The sequence below is a fragment of the Salvia splendens genome, chromosome 7 (assembly GCF_004379255.2).
Source record: "Salvia splendens isolate huo1 chromosome 7, SspV2, whole genome shotgun sequence".
Lineage (NCBI taxonomy): Eukaryota > Viridiplantae > Streptophyta > Magnoliopsida > Lamiales > Lamiaceae > Salvia > Salvia splendens.
The window spans coordinates 36,275,430-36,290,528 of record NC_056038.1 but is presented as its reverse complement, the minus strand read 5'-3'; the positions used below and the strand labels follow the sequence as shown (position 1 = coordinate 36,290,528).

Genomic DNA, 15,099 nt, shown 5'->3' with positions numbered 1-15,099 from the left:
ATTAATTAGGACACATCTAGTAGTATTGTTTTCAGAATAGTATAACTACATATTAATTTGTTATTTTAACATAATTGATGGTATTGATGCACCACGTCGTTGCCGACACTGTTCTTTGAAACAAAAGCTACAAGTATTTTTTTAAGATTGAAATTTTTTTAATTATTTATTTCGAGGTCACAATTGGCTCAAATTGATGGTAAGCACAAGTCCTGTTGACGAGTCAATTTTTACAGGAATGAATTTATTAAAGATAATCTAATTTGATCTTGATTTAATATTGTTTACAGCTAGCATGTAGGGAAAGTCAAGTTTTAATTTATCTTCCAACAAATGAAATTCAACCCAACACTAGCTTATTCTTAATTCAGTTTTGATTTTAATACTAAGTCTGTATATTTTTAATTAAACCACTACAACAACAATAAAAAAATTCACTAGCAATAATTCTTTTAATATAATTAAAGACGATAATTTGTGAACGGTGTCTCAGCTAAAATTATAGAACGCAAATAAAAGCATTATAATAAAGTAAAAGATTAGATTAATTTGTCGTTAAATAAATTAACGCAGATTATTTTTAATATAGTAAGCAATTCTGCTAATTGAAATGCGTGTGAAGATTAAAACAAATGCCGGCAATTAATATTGAATAAACTAAATAAATTAAACGAATGAAGTTGCAAAATGTGGTGTCTCTTTATTTGTTGAAGATTAATTTGGCCAAATCGACCTATTAATTAACGAAGCGTTCTCCTAGTTTGGACGACTACGAAAATAGAAAATAAAAAATAAAAGTAATCGAAATCAGCGAAGGAAAAAATAAAGAAATAAATATTTTATTATTTTTAAGTTGGTAAGGATTCAGATTCAGCCTCTGCGTCTTAAGGTACATGATATTTAATTATTAAAGTCAATACACAGCTTAATACTAGTATTTTATAACACAAGTATGGGTTAACCACACGTTCCTTGGTAAAATGCTATAGCTCCACTACAAATACAAAAGTTCAAAGAATAATTATTGTAAATTCAAGAACTAGTTTAATTTTTTTACAAGACGAACTTATATATACATTTATTAATGTTTCAAATAATTTTCAATACCAAAGGACATGTTAATATACTCCTTCCGCCGCGAATAGGAGTTCCATTTACTTCTGGCGCGGATTTTAAGAAATATTAAGAAAAAATGGATGAAAAAAATTAGTGGAATTTGGATCCCATTTATATATATATTATAATTTTAAATGATACGTGAGTGGAATGAGTTGGTGGAATGTGGGGCCTTTTTACCATTTATGGTAATTATGAACCGAGACTCCTATTCGCAGACGGACCATAATGAAAAAACGGGACCCCTATTAGCGGACAGATGGAGTATCTTTTTCCCATTTAAATAGTTATTATTTTTTTTCATCTCTCATAGATCATCGTTCATTTTTCGGTAAATGTTTTATTTAGTCACATCACTTCAGTGTTTTAACAAAAAGCTCCATCATAGATGATTGCAAAAAGTATTCAACATTTCAATTTTTTTGCAAAACAATTTGTTGCTCTGAAAAAAAATATCGAATGAAATTGCCGAATTTTTGCTATGTGCGAGGACCAAAACACATGGTGGGTGCGAGAATCTGTCATCATTGTCTCAAGAGTCAAGACAAGATAACAAGTCCTCGCACCCGCAGTAGCCAAATTTAAAATAATTAAACGTTGTGAGAAATTCAAATATTTACCCTTCATTTTTATCTTGCATAAATATAATCCATATAAGAATATTCCACAAGCATTAAAATTTGTTGCATTTCAATAAAACTAAGTCAAACCTCCTACTAGTACTATTTAAGGAGCCTCAAATCTGTATTTGGAAACACACCAAAGCCACACATACAATTATTTTCAAAAGAAGAAAATAATTTGATAAACACTATGGCAATTCTAAAGCTTGTTTTCCTAGTTCTCTTCTTCCATCATGCCAATGCACAAACACTATCCACCAATTTCCACAGGTACTCGTGCCCTAATTTGGAGGCTATAGTAAGCCAAACGACATCAAAATTTATTTCTACCACGCCTTCGCTTGCTCCGGCCCTACTCCGGTTGCATTTCCACGATTGTTTTGTTCGAGTAAGTCACAGTCTAATTATACTCCATCCCTCCAAAAATAGTCTAATTTTGCCATCGGTCATGAACATTTTTCCCTTTTTCTTTTCTTTTTAAAAATATTATCATTGTGAATTAACAGGGTTGCGATGGGTCAGTACTTCTAAACTCAACGAGGGGTAACACAGCCGAGAAGGATGCATTCCCTAACCTGAGCCTCAGAGGCTTCCAAGTAGTCGAGGCAGCGAAGGCTGCAGTCGAGAAACAATGCCCACGGATGGTGTCATGTGCCGACATCTTGGCCTTAGTCGCAAGAGATGCGGTTTTTCAAGTAATTAATAATTTCAAGAAATTCACACACACGTACACACAACACACACATTTTATAACCATAAACACAACGTAAAATGATTTTTCGTCGAAACGTGCCACAGATCAAGGGACCATATTGGCCGGTTCCCTTGGGACGAAGAGATGGAATTGTGTCCACGGCCAATGAAGCATTAGTTAATCTTCCACCACCATTTTTCAATATCAGTCAACTAATTACTTCATTTGCTTCAAAGGGGTTAAGTGTGAAAGACCTTGTTGTTTTATCAGGTAATAATCGAGATTATTTTTCCCCGCCAATTATACATTTTAAATCGTGACATTTCTCTACATTTACATTTTTATTACATTTTTCACTAACCTTTTTTTAATATTATCATATATACCTGAATATACGTCTCATATTCCTTTTCAAGATATCCATCGTACATGTTTTATACAATTTTTTACTATTGATTAATAAATATGTCATATATTACTAATTTATTTAACTCATGTTTTATTATATAATAAATATATAAAAGTAAGACTCGAGTTGCGTTATATTACAATGTTAAATTTAAAATTATTAGGAGGCCACACGATCGGGGTGTCCTTCTGCTCGAGCTTCGCCACCCGCATCTACAACTTCACGGGGCGGAACGACGCCGACCCTACCATGGACCCCGCCTACGTGGCTGCGCTGCGGCGGGCGTGCCCGCCGGCCGACGCCACCACCACCGTCGCCATGGATCCCGGCAGTGTTCGGGATTTCGACGTCGATTACTACTCGATCGTTAAACAGAGAAGGGGGCTTTTCCAGACCGACGCAGCCCTCCTCGACCACATCGCGACGAAGTCCTACGTGCAGCAGCATTCTACCGCGGCGGGATCGAAGAGTTTCTTCGACGACTTCGCGGCGTCGATGGTCAAAATGGGGCGGATCGGCGTGTTGACCGGCCGCGCCGGTCAGATCAGGAAGATATGCTCTGTTGTGAATTAGCTTGCTTTGTGGAATTGGGGATTTTGTTTTTTTGTGGTATTGGTTTTCATTTGCGGGAGATTAATTTGATGGTTTGTGACATGTAATTTGGTCTTTTTGAGTGTGTAATTTGTTTTGAGATGTATAATAAAGCTTAGTTTTTAAATGAATGAAAAATAGTCACTCTGTATCAAATTATACTCCACATTATGATCATATTCTATACTAATAAACAAAGAGTTATATGAGAGCTTCGTAGAAAAGGCTTGCATTATGATCATGATTATTGATTCTTTTGTGATCACATTTAAAAAATTCTAAACCACTCCATACAGTTAAATTATTACAATACACTTGACCACATGTTAGTTAGAATGATCAAATATATATACATATAGATAATTCTTGCCATACATGTCCCTATAATTAGCTTCCTAATCAATCCAACTAGCCTATAAATCAATCCTTGTTTTGAGGATTTGGTGAGTCTAAACACTATATATATATAGGTGTGTGACATTATCTAATTAAGCATCAATTACTTCATCAAACAAGGGAAAATTTGTCACATCCTCAATCGTAGCAACGTTGTTGCTATTAGAGATATTCGCACTCGCGGCCCGGGCCCAGCTGCAGACGAATTTCTATGCGAAAGCATGCCCAAACGCCGAGAAAACCGTGCAAGACTACGTCCACAAGCACATCCCAAATGCCCCTTCCCTCGCGGCAGCCCTTATTAGAATGCATTTCCACGATTGCTTTGTTAGGGTACGCGTTTTTCTAATTTGTTTTTTATGATCTCGTAGAAGTTACTAGACTTTTATTGATAGTCGGGCCTAAAATTTCTTATGTTAGGGGTGTGAGGCCTCGGTGCTGTTGAACGTGACATCGAGCACCGGGAACCAAACAGAGAGAGTTGCAATTCCAAACAGGACCCTCCGTGGATTCGGCTTCATTGATGGGGTGAAGTCCCTGCTTGAAGCCGAATGCCCCGGGATTGTCTCTTGCGCTGACATCATTGCGTTGGTCGCAAGAGACTGGCCACGGTGAGTAGATTACAAGAAAAGCAATTAATTCCATTTTTTCGTATTTTTTTGTTAAAAAATGGATTTTTTTTCCTTCTTGAAGGGAGGTCCCTTCTGGAATGTTCCAACTGGGCGTAGGGATGGAGTGATATCAAATGCTTCAGAAGCATTGGCACAAATTCCAGCTCCAACAAGCAACTTCACTACTCTCCAGAATGATTTTGCTGCCAAGGGCCTTGATCTTAAAGATCTCGTCTTGTTGTCCGGTGCGTGGTTTTACGTTCTTTGTCATTTTCTGTCTCGTGTTTTAGTTATGCGCAGTTTTATGTTTTTTGTCGTTTTAAAACGACGAAAACGTAAAACTGCAGAGTTGATGTCTTGGTGAGAGACAAATTTATGCTGTCACTTATAATCCGTCGGTATGCTAATTTACTGGCGGATTTGTTCGGCAGTAAAACACACTTTTTAGTTTTTATAGTGCTTTAAGTCTCATGTTTTAGACTATTAGTTATCGCGTTGATGAACATGATATAAGGTAAATTATTGAGATTTTTATCAATCTAGAAATGTTAAATTCAAGATTATAATGTAGGAGTATGGAGTCAGAAGTCTAATTTTATTGAGATAATGATAATAGTTAGTGCATTTAGAGCATCCACAATGGAGGCTAGCGGATAGGCTAGCCGATCGCGGGCGCTAGCCGATCCGCTAGCCTCCATTGCGGGCTCGGAATCGGCTAGTTGATTTTTTTGTAATTATGTAATTTTTTTATAATTTACTTTTTTTAATTTAAATAAAATTATTGCATTTTCCCATATCTGTGTCGTAAATGTAATTCCGTATTTGCGTGATTGTAATTTTTAATTATGTAATTCTGTAATTCGTGTGTGGAAGAGGAGTTTTTTTAAATTAATGTAATTTTTTAATTAATGTACTTTTTTTAATTTTAATATTATTATTGAATTTTCCCGTATTTGTGTCGTAAATTTAATTCCGTATTTTGCGTGATTGTAATTTTTAATTGTGTAATTCCGTAATTCGTGTGTGGAAGAGGAGTTTTTTATAAATTAATGTAATTTTTTTAATTAATGTACTTTTTTTAATTTTAATATTATTATTGAATTTTCTCGTATCTGTGTCGTAAATTTAATTCCCTATTTTGTGTGATTGTTAATTATTTGTTTTTATAATTTTGTTTATTGTGGCTAGGCTATGGCTAAGCTATTGCTTGTCCAGTTACTTGTTCCGATGATGTGGTAGGAGGAGTTTTTAGGACTGCTGATGTGGCAGGAGGAGTTTGTGGCTAGGCTATTGCTTGTCTAAAACCATTGTGGATGCTCTTATTGCAGTAGATACTATCCTGCTACTGTGGGAGAAAACACAGCACAACCGGTTGTGTTACAAAACGACATAGTTTTACCAAAAATTGCATATGTTTTCTTTTTTCATTTTCTCAATAACCTTATTCACGATTTTGGATTTAATTAAGGCTTTTCCTTTTCCTCCTTTTTATTTTCTTTGTTCATAATATGACATATGTTTTTCTACTGCCTCCACAATGTAAAAAAAGTGTTCGTGGAATTGGAAGCATAATTTTTTAAAGTTTCTTTTATTTCGTACTTTGCAAAATTTTTAAAGTTTTGAAATTTAATACTACAAGTATATAGTATAATATAGAATATAGGATTTTATGAGTCCAAATCTTCTATTTCTTACTGCATACTTAGTACAGTATATTTTAACCATAATGGGTCAATTTATTAAATTATTTAAATAAATAATTATATTTTTAAATATATCAGTAGTAAGTAGTAATATACTATATGCATATAGTACACTAGAATATATTTGTGTTATCATTTTAAAAAAATCTCAAATTAACCATCTTTTCTATATGCATATAGTATATTACTACTTACTACTGATATATTTAAAATATAATTATTTATTTAAATAATTTAATAAATTGACCCTAAAAATATACTGTACTAAGTATGTAGTAAGAAATAGAAGATTTGGACTCATAAAATCCTATATTCTATATTATACTATATATGTAAAGTGAGATTCTTGATCTCTTTGATCAAGTAAAGTTGATTGTTTATTAATTACAAATATGTACTATGTTTACATTGTTTATGAATATTTTGGCTCATGGGCCTTGCTTTTTCCCATTTTGGCATCTACTTTTGTGAAAGAAGAATGTTGTTTAATTGAAATAAATAGGATCAAGGGTTTGTTTAGTTTTAAAAATGTTGTTAATGAAGGGGTTTTTGTAAAAATAAGATTGATCAATTGCAGATCCATACATATAAATTATAAATTAAGAAGGTCATCATTAACAGCGAAAGGTGCGATGATAACATCGTTGATATTAGCGGATGAAGAAAAGTTAACCCGAACCCCAAAGGATTGGGGCATCGTGGAATAGGCGGTAACTCAAAATGGCAAATTCAATGGAGTTCTCGAACCTAGCTAGTGGACCAGCGGTGGGTCAGTCGACCCCGATCCCTCCAGGATCCAACATTGATTGATTGTACTAATCTTATCCATATATTATTCAGAAGAAGACTTTAAATATATGCATGTTGCATGGAATACAGATCAATCACTCTATATTTTAATGCCTAATTTAGTGGCTAAACAACCCCCGCGATTGATCCTTTATATGTATCACATATGCTAGCAAAATGCATAAATTCTTCAAAGTTATGGACATAATAATTTCGAGATTGATTAAAGTCATATGAAAACAGTCAAATAAATGAATTCCCTCAATTCCAACTAAATTGAGTCGTATTCCTTTTTGGGATGTCCCAACTAAGTTGAGTCATTTCATTTTTAACAAAAACAAAACATTCAATCACTCTTATTTTATTCGATTACCTATTTTACTCTCTTTTTATCTTTCCTACTTTATTCTTCTCTCTTTGTGATGTTTTAAATTAAGTGCTAATAAATGGATGGATTTGTAAAAGACTCAAACAATAATACATCAAGACTAGGTGGGTTAGGGGGTGCCACCGACCCCACGGCTGACCCATGCGTGCGGCCACAAACCTCCGATTTTTTGAGTTGCCTTTTATCCCAGGACAGCTTTGCCGCTAACCCCACAATTCTTGTGCTTGACTTATATATGTGGATGCCACGACGCCAAGGACTTGTCGAATAGACGAACACGAATAGAAGCAAACAAGTAGTTAGGCTTTAAATATCTCTCATCTCTTCTTATTAAAATATTCAACTACCTTTTAATATTTTCTTTCTTAATCCACATCACATTTTCTTTAAAAAGACTGCGGATGAGATAATTGTGAAAATTATACATCATAGTCTATAATTGAATTTTTGAAAAGTATTACCATGGCTTAAATTTAATGATAATTTTGAATAAATCACGAATCGGCCTATCATCCCCAACTTAGGCTACAAATAATGAATTCCAAAACTGGGCCTTCAGCCCAACAACATTGTAAAAATCAGCCCAAAATAAAACCCATGTTAAATCTCTCATGGAGTAAAACCCTAGCAATTGCCGCAGTCTAAACCTAGCGAGCTCAGCAGCTCAAATTCTAAGCTTAAATACTGCCCCATCTCTCCTCAATTCAGATATCTCAAGCTACTCTCACCACCGCTCTTACGCCTCACCGGCTCCGCCGCCCACTGCCAATTCCGACGGAATGTTTATGTTCTCAATTTAGTGTAATTTTATTTAATTGTTTTTCGTGAAATTGTGTGCGGAGATGAAGCAAATTTTCGTGGACTAGAGTTTCCGATCTTGCAGTTGACGAAACAACCCTTGGCGGTCTCAACATGCTAATATCTTTTCAATTTTGCCTAATTTTGTTTTCCTAATTGTTTTTCTCTCGAATTTGTTTATCTTCTCTAATCGTGTGTGGTGATGATGCAATTTTTCGTGGACTAGAGTTTCTGATCTTGCATTTGACGAAACAACCCTTGGCTGTCTGAGCACACTTTCAATTTTATTCATCGTTGTTGAATTTTTATGTTCTGGCTTATGATGAAAAAATAATTATCTTAGCGGATTTCAGTGAGATTATGATTTTATTGTAATCCATGATCTGATTGTTACACACACTGAAGCCTTTTTCCTCAAATCAGCTTTTTTTTCCGATTTGAATAATGATAGCATTTGCAATGATGAGATTAAGCACAATTCTGTGTTTGGGGCAGTGGATTCCGATCCGTGAGCCTATCTAATTAACGACTTCTCCTTCCTCTGAGCAAATCCTCCCAATTTCTTATTATTTCATCTCGAATTTGTTTACATTAGCATTTTAATTGCAATTAGTTTTGCGTCCTTTACCAATTCATGGGGATTAATCTGTTTCTCTTGGTCTAATGGCACGGACGCAATATCAAATTTGTGGCTATCCTGATCGGTGAGTTTTCAATATCATTGGATCCCGGAAACACCTCGTAAATTTTCAATTAATCCCTCCCAAATCATTTATATTCATTTGTTATTCTGTACATGTCTATTAAAAATCTGATCTTGATTTATACTGGTTTCGACTTCCATCTTTTGTCTTTTTGATGTTGCTTCATATGGTGAACTCTCTCTAATGAAGTGAGGGGTGTTCTAGTTTCCGAAGCATAGATAAATTCGTAGTATTAAACAGTTTGATGTCGATTTTTTTCTATGGCATCGTACTACCTGTCTTCTCCTACATCTTTTCCATTTTTTTGGATTTGTTTATGGTATTTGTTTTGTGTTATTTCTACTTTGTTTATGGATTTGTGATGTAGGATATTTGGATCGTCGATGGCTTTTGATCGTCTTTTGTTTTAGGTGTGGAAGACCTTCAATTTACTGTTGGATTTGAATGATGTATTTTAGAATGTATTCTTGATTTGTCATATGTATTGTACTCCAAATTTTGTTTATGGAGTCTAGGTATATAACCATGTTACAAATACCATGTGTTGTATTTTTATTAAGTTTTCATGTTGTTACAAAGGAAATATATTCCTAATCTCTACTCGTTATTAGTTTTGTTAGACCAATCAATATGTATTAAGTTAATGTAATCAACTTGGACTCTAAATAAGTATATTGTAAAAATATCTAAAAAAAAGATAAATATACATAAATTATACTGGTACATAATACATTTAAATTTTATTCTTATTGAATGATACTCCATTACAAAATTTATTTGTTATACACTTAATTAAAAGATGATCTCAACATCCGTTACAATATTTATGTGAATGTCGTGACAAGCTCATAAACTATGTTTACATTAATTGATCTCTAAGAGTGGATTAAGAATTAAATAAACTATGTTTACATTAATTGATCTCTAAGAGTGAATTAAGAATTAAATAAACTTTGTTTACATTAATTGATCTCTAAGAGTGGATTAAGAATTAAATGTATGATTTAAATTTGTTGTATTTATAATTATGGTTGAACTATTAAATTTTAAAAAAATGTAACTAGAAAAACACCAAATATAAGTTTCCCTTAAAAATAATAGTAATTTAAAATATAGGAAAAGAAACAAATTAATATAGGAGTACAAAATAAGAAAAGTCATCATAAACACTTGGTAAAAATTATTATTCGTCCCATATTATTTGTACTTTTATGTTATGGTTTGTCTCAAACCAGTAGTATTATTTCTATTTTAAGTAAAAATTAAAATATTTTATTGAAATATTAGAATTAATTAAATTTTTTTTATTATATTTAAATATTAATTTAATTATACTAATTACTCCATCCTAAATTTAGGACTTAAAATAAAAAATGCTATAGGGAATCACGGAATATCTATTACTAATTAGTAGTAATGTTTACTTATTTTTATCATATATACTACTACTACTAGGAGTGCATTATAATGATAACCCCAATTTCCGTAATAACTCTATAACCAAATCTGGACCTAACCAAATCTGGACCACACATTTTTAAAATCACGCGGTTGATATTCAAACTTAGATTTACTTCATAAAAAAAGCACGGGGTAAATATGTCATTTCGCTCATGATTAAATTTACGTATCCAAATTTCGCTCATTTAATTTCTGAATTTCGCTAATTTTATCATTTTGTCAGCCAGTCAAAAGTATCATTTTATCAACTCAGAGTATCATTCTATCCGAGAAAACTATCATTCTATGCAATAAACCTAACATATATCATTTTATCATTTTATCAGTCAGTCAAAAGTATCATTTTATCAACTCAGAGTATCATTCTATCCGGCAAAACTATCATTCTATGCAATAAACCTATCATTTTATCTTTTTATCAGTCAGTTAAAAGTATCATTTTATCAAGTCAGAGTATCATTCTATCCGGCAAACCTATCATTCTATGCAATAAACCTATCATTTTATCATTTTACGTGATATTTGGCGAAATTCAGAAATTAAATGAGGGAATGATAGTTTTACCCCGCGCTTTTTTATGAAGTAAATCTAAGTTTGAATCTCAACCGCATGATTAGAAATATGTGTAATCCAGATTTGATTATAGGGTTATTACGATATTTAGGGGTTATCATCTGATCACGAATCAATACTACTACTATTACTAATGATTTAAAATGAAGTTAAATATACAAATTGCGATTCCTTTGTTTGCAAATTAGGGTTTCTGCGGTCGTATTTCAATTGGAGAGGCGAATTCAATTCAGGACTACAGAAGAAGAATTCAAGAAGGAAAGAGATGGTAGAGAGGAAACTGTACAAGACAAAGCTATGTATGTTGTTCCAGAGGGGCCGCTGCTCTCGCCAGTTCTGTAACTTTGCCCATGGCGACGCCGAGCTCCGCCGCTCTTTCAATGGTATATGTATCGTACATATGCTATTCTTATTCGGAGAAACTCAGCTCGAATAGCTTTATTTTACCGCAGCTTCCAGTTTCAGTTAATTGTTTTCTGTCGCAAATGAATGTGGTGTTTTGCATAGAATTTGTTATATGCTTGTGTTTTATACTGTTTTTAGCTGATTTGAGTGAGTATTGGTATATCTTTTTGTTTTTGTTTGTGGGGGTAAAGGATTAAATCTTTGAGACGATGTGTGTATTCTATAATCCTTGTATTACTCCCTGTCTGGATCATTTGTCATCTCAGTGTGAATTAAAAATCTTTGTCCAAGATATTGCTTGTCCACACTTTATGAATCATTACCAACGTACTAACTCAGTACCTCTTAGCAGAATGGATTATGCTGGTTGGTTTATCAGTCTTAATTGCTGATTTTGGTGTGTTTATCAGTCCACACTGTTCATTTTTGAATCTGCTGTTTTATGTGAGGGGTCAGAGATGCCTTTGGAATGTCTGCAGTTTGTACAGAATGTGGTGATATCTTGATCTGACTTCTATATATGAATGTCAAGCGCCATCCCAATGCTGGATCAATATCCCACTATATTCTGCACTATATATATATTCTTGGAGAGAATGGTATTTTCTTCACATGGTTTAGCGTTGAAAGATACTGTGAAGGGATCTGCTGGATTTCTTGGTTGGTGACTATAGAGATGATATATATGTATTGCACGTGGAACAATATAGTTATTAATTCCATACAGGCATGTGAAGAATCAGCACCATTGATTTATATTTTTATCACAGCGGGGCAGAGGGTTTCTATATTTTGAGTTGCTTCAATGATCCTTGAGTATCATTCTATAAAGCTCCCAGTATATCTTATCTATCTTTACACGAAGAGCCTTTATTTCTATGGCTCATATGGAATCTGCAAGAAGGCACTAAAACTTATTATTATTATGTTACTCATTTGTACTAGTAATGGTAAGCTTAGCCTAATACTATCAGTTACTGGCTTGGGCACCCTGGTTGGGTCGGTTGTGAGATTACAACTGATCAATATATGTTTTATGACATTTCTCCATCTTGCAGGAAATCAGGAGTTTCGAGGTGGTGGTGACTTGAGAGAAAGGCTCGACAGGATCCGTTCTCCATTGCGCAACTCACCAGATAGACGAGATGCCAGAGCAAGACACACCTCTCATGGTAAGAGGCATCTTTCCATTTGGATCCTGTTTTGTCGTGTCCTTAGTATATCAAGGTCTTCAAAGTAGTAATTTTTTAATATTTTTGTTCCTCTACTTTGCAGGAGATAGTCCTCGCTCTCTTGGGAAAGGGATGTAGGTTCAGTAAAGTTTTTTTTGTTGCTTTTATCTTATATTTACTCGTATGAAACCTGTCTGGGATTAACCTAGAATCTGCCTCTTGTTTTTTGTTTCTTTGTTTCAGTGACAGAAATGTGCGGAAAAGAAGGCGATTTGATGGTCATAGTGATTACTCGGGCAGAATGTCGGATGGGACTGAAGATCAAATCAAAGATAGAAGACCGGCATCCTCTGAAGCCAAAATGCAAATTGATGAGCAGGTTCGACAGATAATAGCCTTCCAAATTCATTGAAGAGCCTGAGAAGCTTATGCTGTCATTTACTGTCCCATTAATGGCATCTTGATCATTCTTTTGTTTTTACAGCTGAGAGAAATACACTCTGAAATTAAGCTGCTGGAGGACGACAAGCAACAGCTACAGGTTAGATTCATGTTTTGCATTCTTGTATCTGGAGCTTTATGTGTTGTAGGTGCAGTCCTCTTTCAGTTTTGCATCACAAGAAATAATTTCAAAGTTGTAGGGTTAAATGAGAAATATATGTTGCTGGCTCAATGGGACAGGTTTGGTCATAGTCGTACTAGTTGTTCCATTGTCATCTTTACCCGAAATTGTTCACTTGTGTATGACCTGGTACCCCTCTTAGAGCTCGCAAAAGTTTACTTTTGTTTGGTCACAAAATTTTATTCTAAACTGTTCATTTGTGTTCCTGGACAGATGTACCTAGAGGAAAAGGTTAACGAAGCCGATTCTTTGACTTTCAAAATTCATGATCTTGAGATGCAACTTTCTAAAGAGAAAGAAGAGGGTAAAAGGTATCAGTACTCACCACTACATGACTTCTAGGTTCTTATGAATTGCAGTCTGATAGTTTGATTAATCTCAGAATTTTATTGCAGTCTTACATTTCTCTTGGATTGAACTTTTTCTCTAGGTTCTCTACAAAAATAAAGAAGTTTATTAAAGCACATAACCGGCACTCGCGGTTACAAGAAGAACTGAAGAGGTATGCTTTTGGCTTGATAATAGTATTCTTCTTTTCATTTTTATTTCCTTAGTGTCTCTCAGTCTATAGATTAACTTTGTAATGACTTTCATGGTGTTCGTGGTTTTATAGATCACAGGCCCAGTTTCAGAAGTTGGGTGAGCAGCTTGATTCGGACGTTGGGGTAGGCAATGAGGATGATACAAAAACCAAAGCCTCGAATGATGATGTAAAGGGCGGTTTTACTAGCCCACTGAATGAGGGTCAACTAAATTCTTCCCCGCTCAGGAAGAGGTCTCGCTTTTCCCTTGAAGCTCAGGAGGCATCACCTCAAGGTGTTTAAACACTGTATACACAGGCCTTTTTTGTCATGAGGCATTTTAAAAAGTTAATGCACATCACATTATCTTTAGCACTTTAAATGAATGTTCAGCCAGTTTTAATTTAGTTAATTGTATTATTTAGTGTATGCTTTTTATGATAGTTGATTTAACTCCCTCAACTCAGCAAGAATTTATATTCTGGATGATGTCGTTTATATGCATGCATCTCTTAGTTTTAGCTTATTTTTCATACTTTGTTCTGTCCATCCAGTTGGGGGAAGAGCTGATATGGGTAAAAGTAAGGTAGAAAAACCTCATCGATCATCCAGGAACCAAGAGAATTTTAGCAATACCAAGAAATCTGAAGCAGATGCAGATACATATAATAGTCGTTGGCGATCAACATATGAAGAAAAGTCCAGGAAAGGCTCAAACCTGCCTGCTGATACTGACTCTACTGACAAGGTGCTCTCTTATTCCCAATAGAATTCATATGATATAACTTCATTTAAACTTCAAGTGAATTATACATTTTGCCATATAATTGTGTGCATGTGACTCTTTTGTACTTTTGATGGTATTCTTGGGAAACTAGTATTGTAATACTTCTTGCTTTTCATGGAAATTCTGCAGTACAAGGTAACAGAGACTGGCATTATACTGCCCTCAACTGGTATAGCTGCTAATGCAATTGATGAAGACGTCGAGGTTGCTGAAACAGATGAGAGGTATCAGGTTCCCTCGAACGGTCCTAATGGGTCAGAAGATAGATTCAAGACCTCCAGGTTACCATTTCTGCCGCTCCCACCTCCTATCCCTCAGAATGCATATATGCAGGTATTTATATCTGAATTTGATGCATACATAAGAAAACCCCTGCAAGAAAAACACGTTTTCATCTCTCGTTCCACAGCTGAGATGATAAACTTGGCTTGTTTGCAGTACGAAGGTGACGATGAGAATGTGGATGTTGATGAAGCAGATGAGGAGACTGTCGAAGTCGATATTGTTTGATGTATCTCCTTTCTATGCGTAAAACCGAATTTTGTAAGATCTGGGGCTGTCACATTTGCAAATTGTTGTACAGAAATTAGGTCTGGTTGTTTTTATTTATCATTTCCCATTTTACCTACTTTCCAGATCTTGGTTGGTAATCACTTTTTGTAGTTCTCTGCTTACATAAAAAGCTCATTAGATCCACATTTGTATTCAATTTATCCATTCATACAATTCTAGGTGT

The 15,099-nt window shown here is 34.4% G+C and overlaps 3 protein-coding genes and 6 non-coding genes across 14 annotated transcripts; all 9 read left to right on the top strand.

Annotated features, from left to right (window-relative positions):
* Positions 1-1,929: 1,929 nt before the first annotated feature.
* LOC121741015 (peroxidase 27-like) lies at positions 1,930-3,429 on the top strand. Its single transcript, XM_042133698.1, has 4 exons — positions 1,930-2,127; positions 2,246-2,434; positions 2,538-2,703; positions 3,006-3,429. Exons 1-4 carry the CDS (start codon positions 1,930-1,932, stop codon positions 3,413-3,415), a joined length of 963 nt encoding a protein of 320 aa, XP_041989632.1. The 3' UTR covers positions 3,416-3,429.
* Positions 3,430-3,673: 244 nt separating this feature from the next.
* LOC121810837 (peroxidase 3-like) lies at positions 3,674-4,804 on the top strand. Its single transcript, XM_042211558.1, has 5 exons — positions 3,674-3,691; positions 3,950-4,162; positions 4,250-4,434; positions 4,510-4,685; positions 4,788-4,804. Exons 1-5 carry the CDS (start codon positions 3,674-3,676, stop codon positions 4,802-4,804), a joined length of 609 nt encoding a protein of 202 aa, XP_042067492.1.
* Positions 4,805-8,150: 3,346 nt separating this feature from the next.
* Positions 8,151-8,238, top strand: LOC121742757. Its single transcript, XR_006038102.1, has one exon. It is a non-coding gene; the product is annotated as a small nucleolar RNA Z157/R69/R10 (small nucleolar RNA).
* Positions 8,239-8,308: 70 nt separating this feature from the next.
* Positions 8,309-8,396, top strand: LOC121742756. The gene has a single exon (XR_006038101.1). It is a non-coding gene; the product is annotated as a small nucleolar RNA Z157/R69/R10 (small nucleolar RNA).
* A 35-nt stretch (positions 8,397-8,431) lies between these two features.
* On the top strand, positions 8,432-8,526 carry LOC121742759. Its single transcript, XR_006038104.1, has one exon. It is a non-coding gene; the product is annotated as a small nucleolar RNA R11/Z151 (small nucleolar RNA).
* Positions 8,527-8,571: 45 nt separating this feature from the next.
* On the top strand, positions 8,572-8,668 carry LOC121742760. The gene has a single exon (XR_006038105.1). It is a non-coding gene; the product is annotated as a small nucleolar RNA Z152/R70/R12 (small nucleolar RNA).
* Positions 8,669-8,744: 76 nt separating this feature from the next.
* LOC121742765 lies at positions 8,745-8,867 on the top strand. Its single transcript, XR_006038110.1, has one exon. It is a non-coding gene; the product is annotated as a small nucleolar RNA snoR80 (small nucleolar RNA).
* Positions 8,868-8,978: 111 nt separating this feature from the next.
* On the top strand, positions 8,979-9,115 carry LOC121742772. The gene has a single exon (XR_006038116.1). It is a non-coding gene; the product is annotated as a small nucleolar RNA snoR137 (small nucleolar RNA).
* Positions 9,116-11,019: 1,904 nt separating this feature from the next.
* Positions 11,020-14,991, top strand: LOC121741349 (zinc finger CCCH domain-containing protein 13-like). Of its 6 annotated transcripts, none has more exons than XM_042134070.1 (11): positions 11,020-11,239; positions 12,320-12,433; positions 12,537-12,567; positions 12,677-12,812; positions 12,918-12,974; positions 13,269-13,366; positions 13,486-13,557; positions 13,669-13,871; positions 14,131-14,324; positions 14,493-14,696; positions 14,802-14,991. In XM_042134070.1, the coding sequence occupies exons 1-11, from the start codon at positions 11,122-11,124 to the stop codon at positions 14,871-14,873; spliced, it is 1,299 nt and encodes a 432-aa protein (XP_041990004.1). In that variant the 5' UTR covers positions 11,020-11,121; the 3' UTR covers positions 14,874-14,991. The 6 variants fall into 6 exon arrangements, with proteins under 6 accessions (XP_041990004.1, XP_041990003.1, XP_041990001.1 ...); XM_042134069.1 differs by having other exon boundaries at positions 11,098-12,211; XM_042134068.1 differs by having other exon boundaries at positions 11,100-11,239; positions 11,614-12,433.
* The last annotated feature ends 108 nt before the right edge of the window (positions 14,992-15,099 follow it).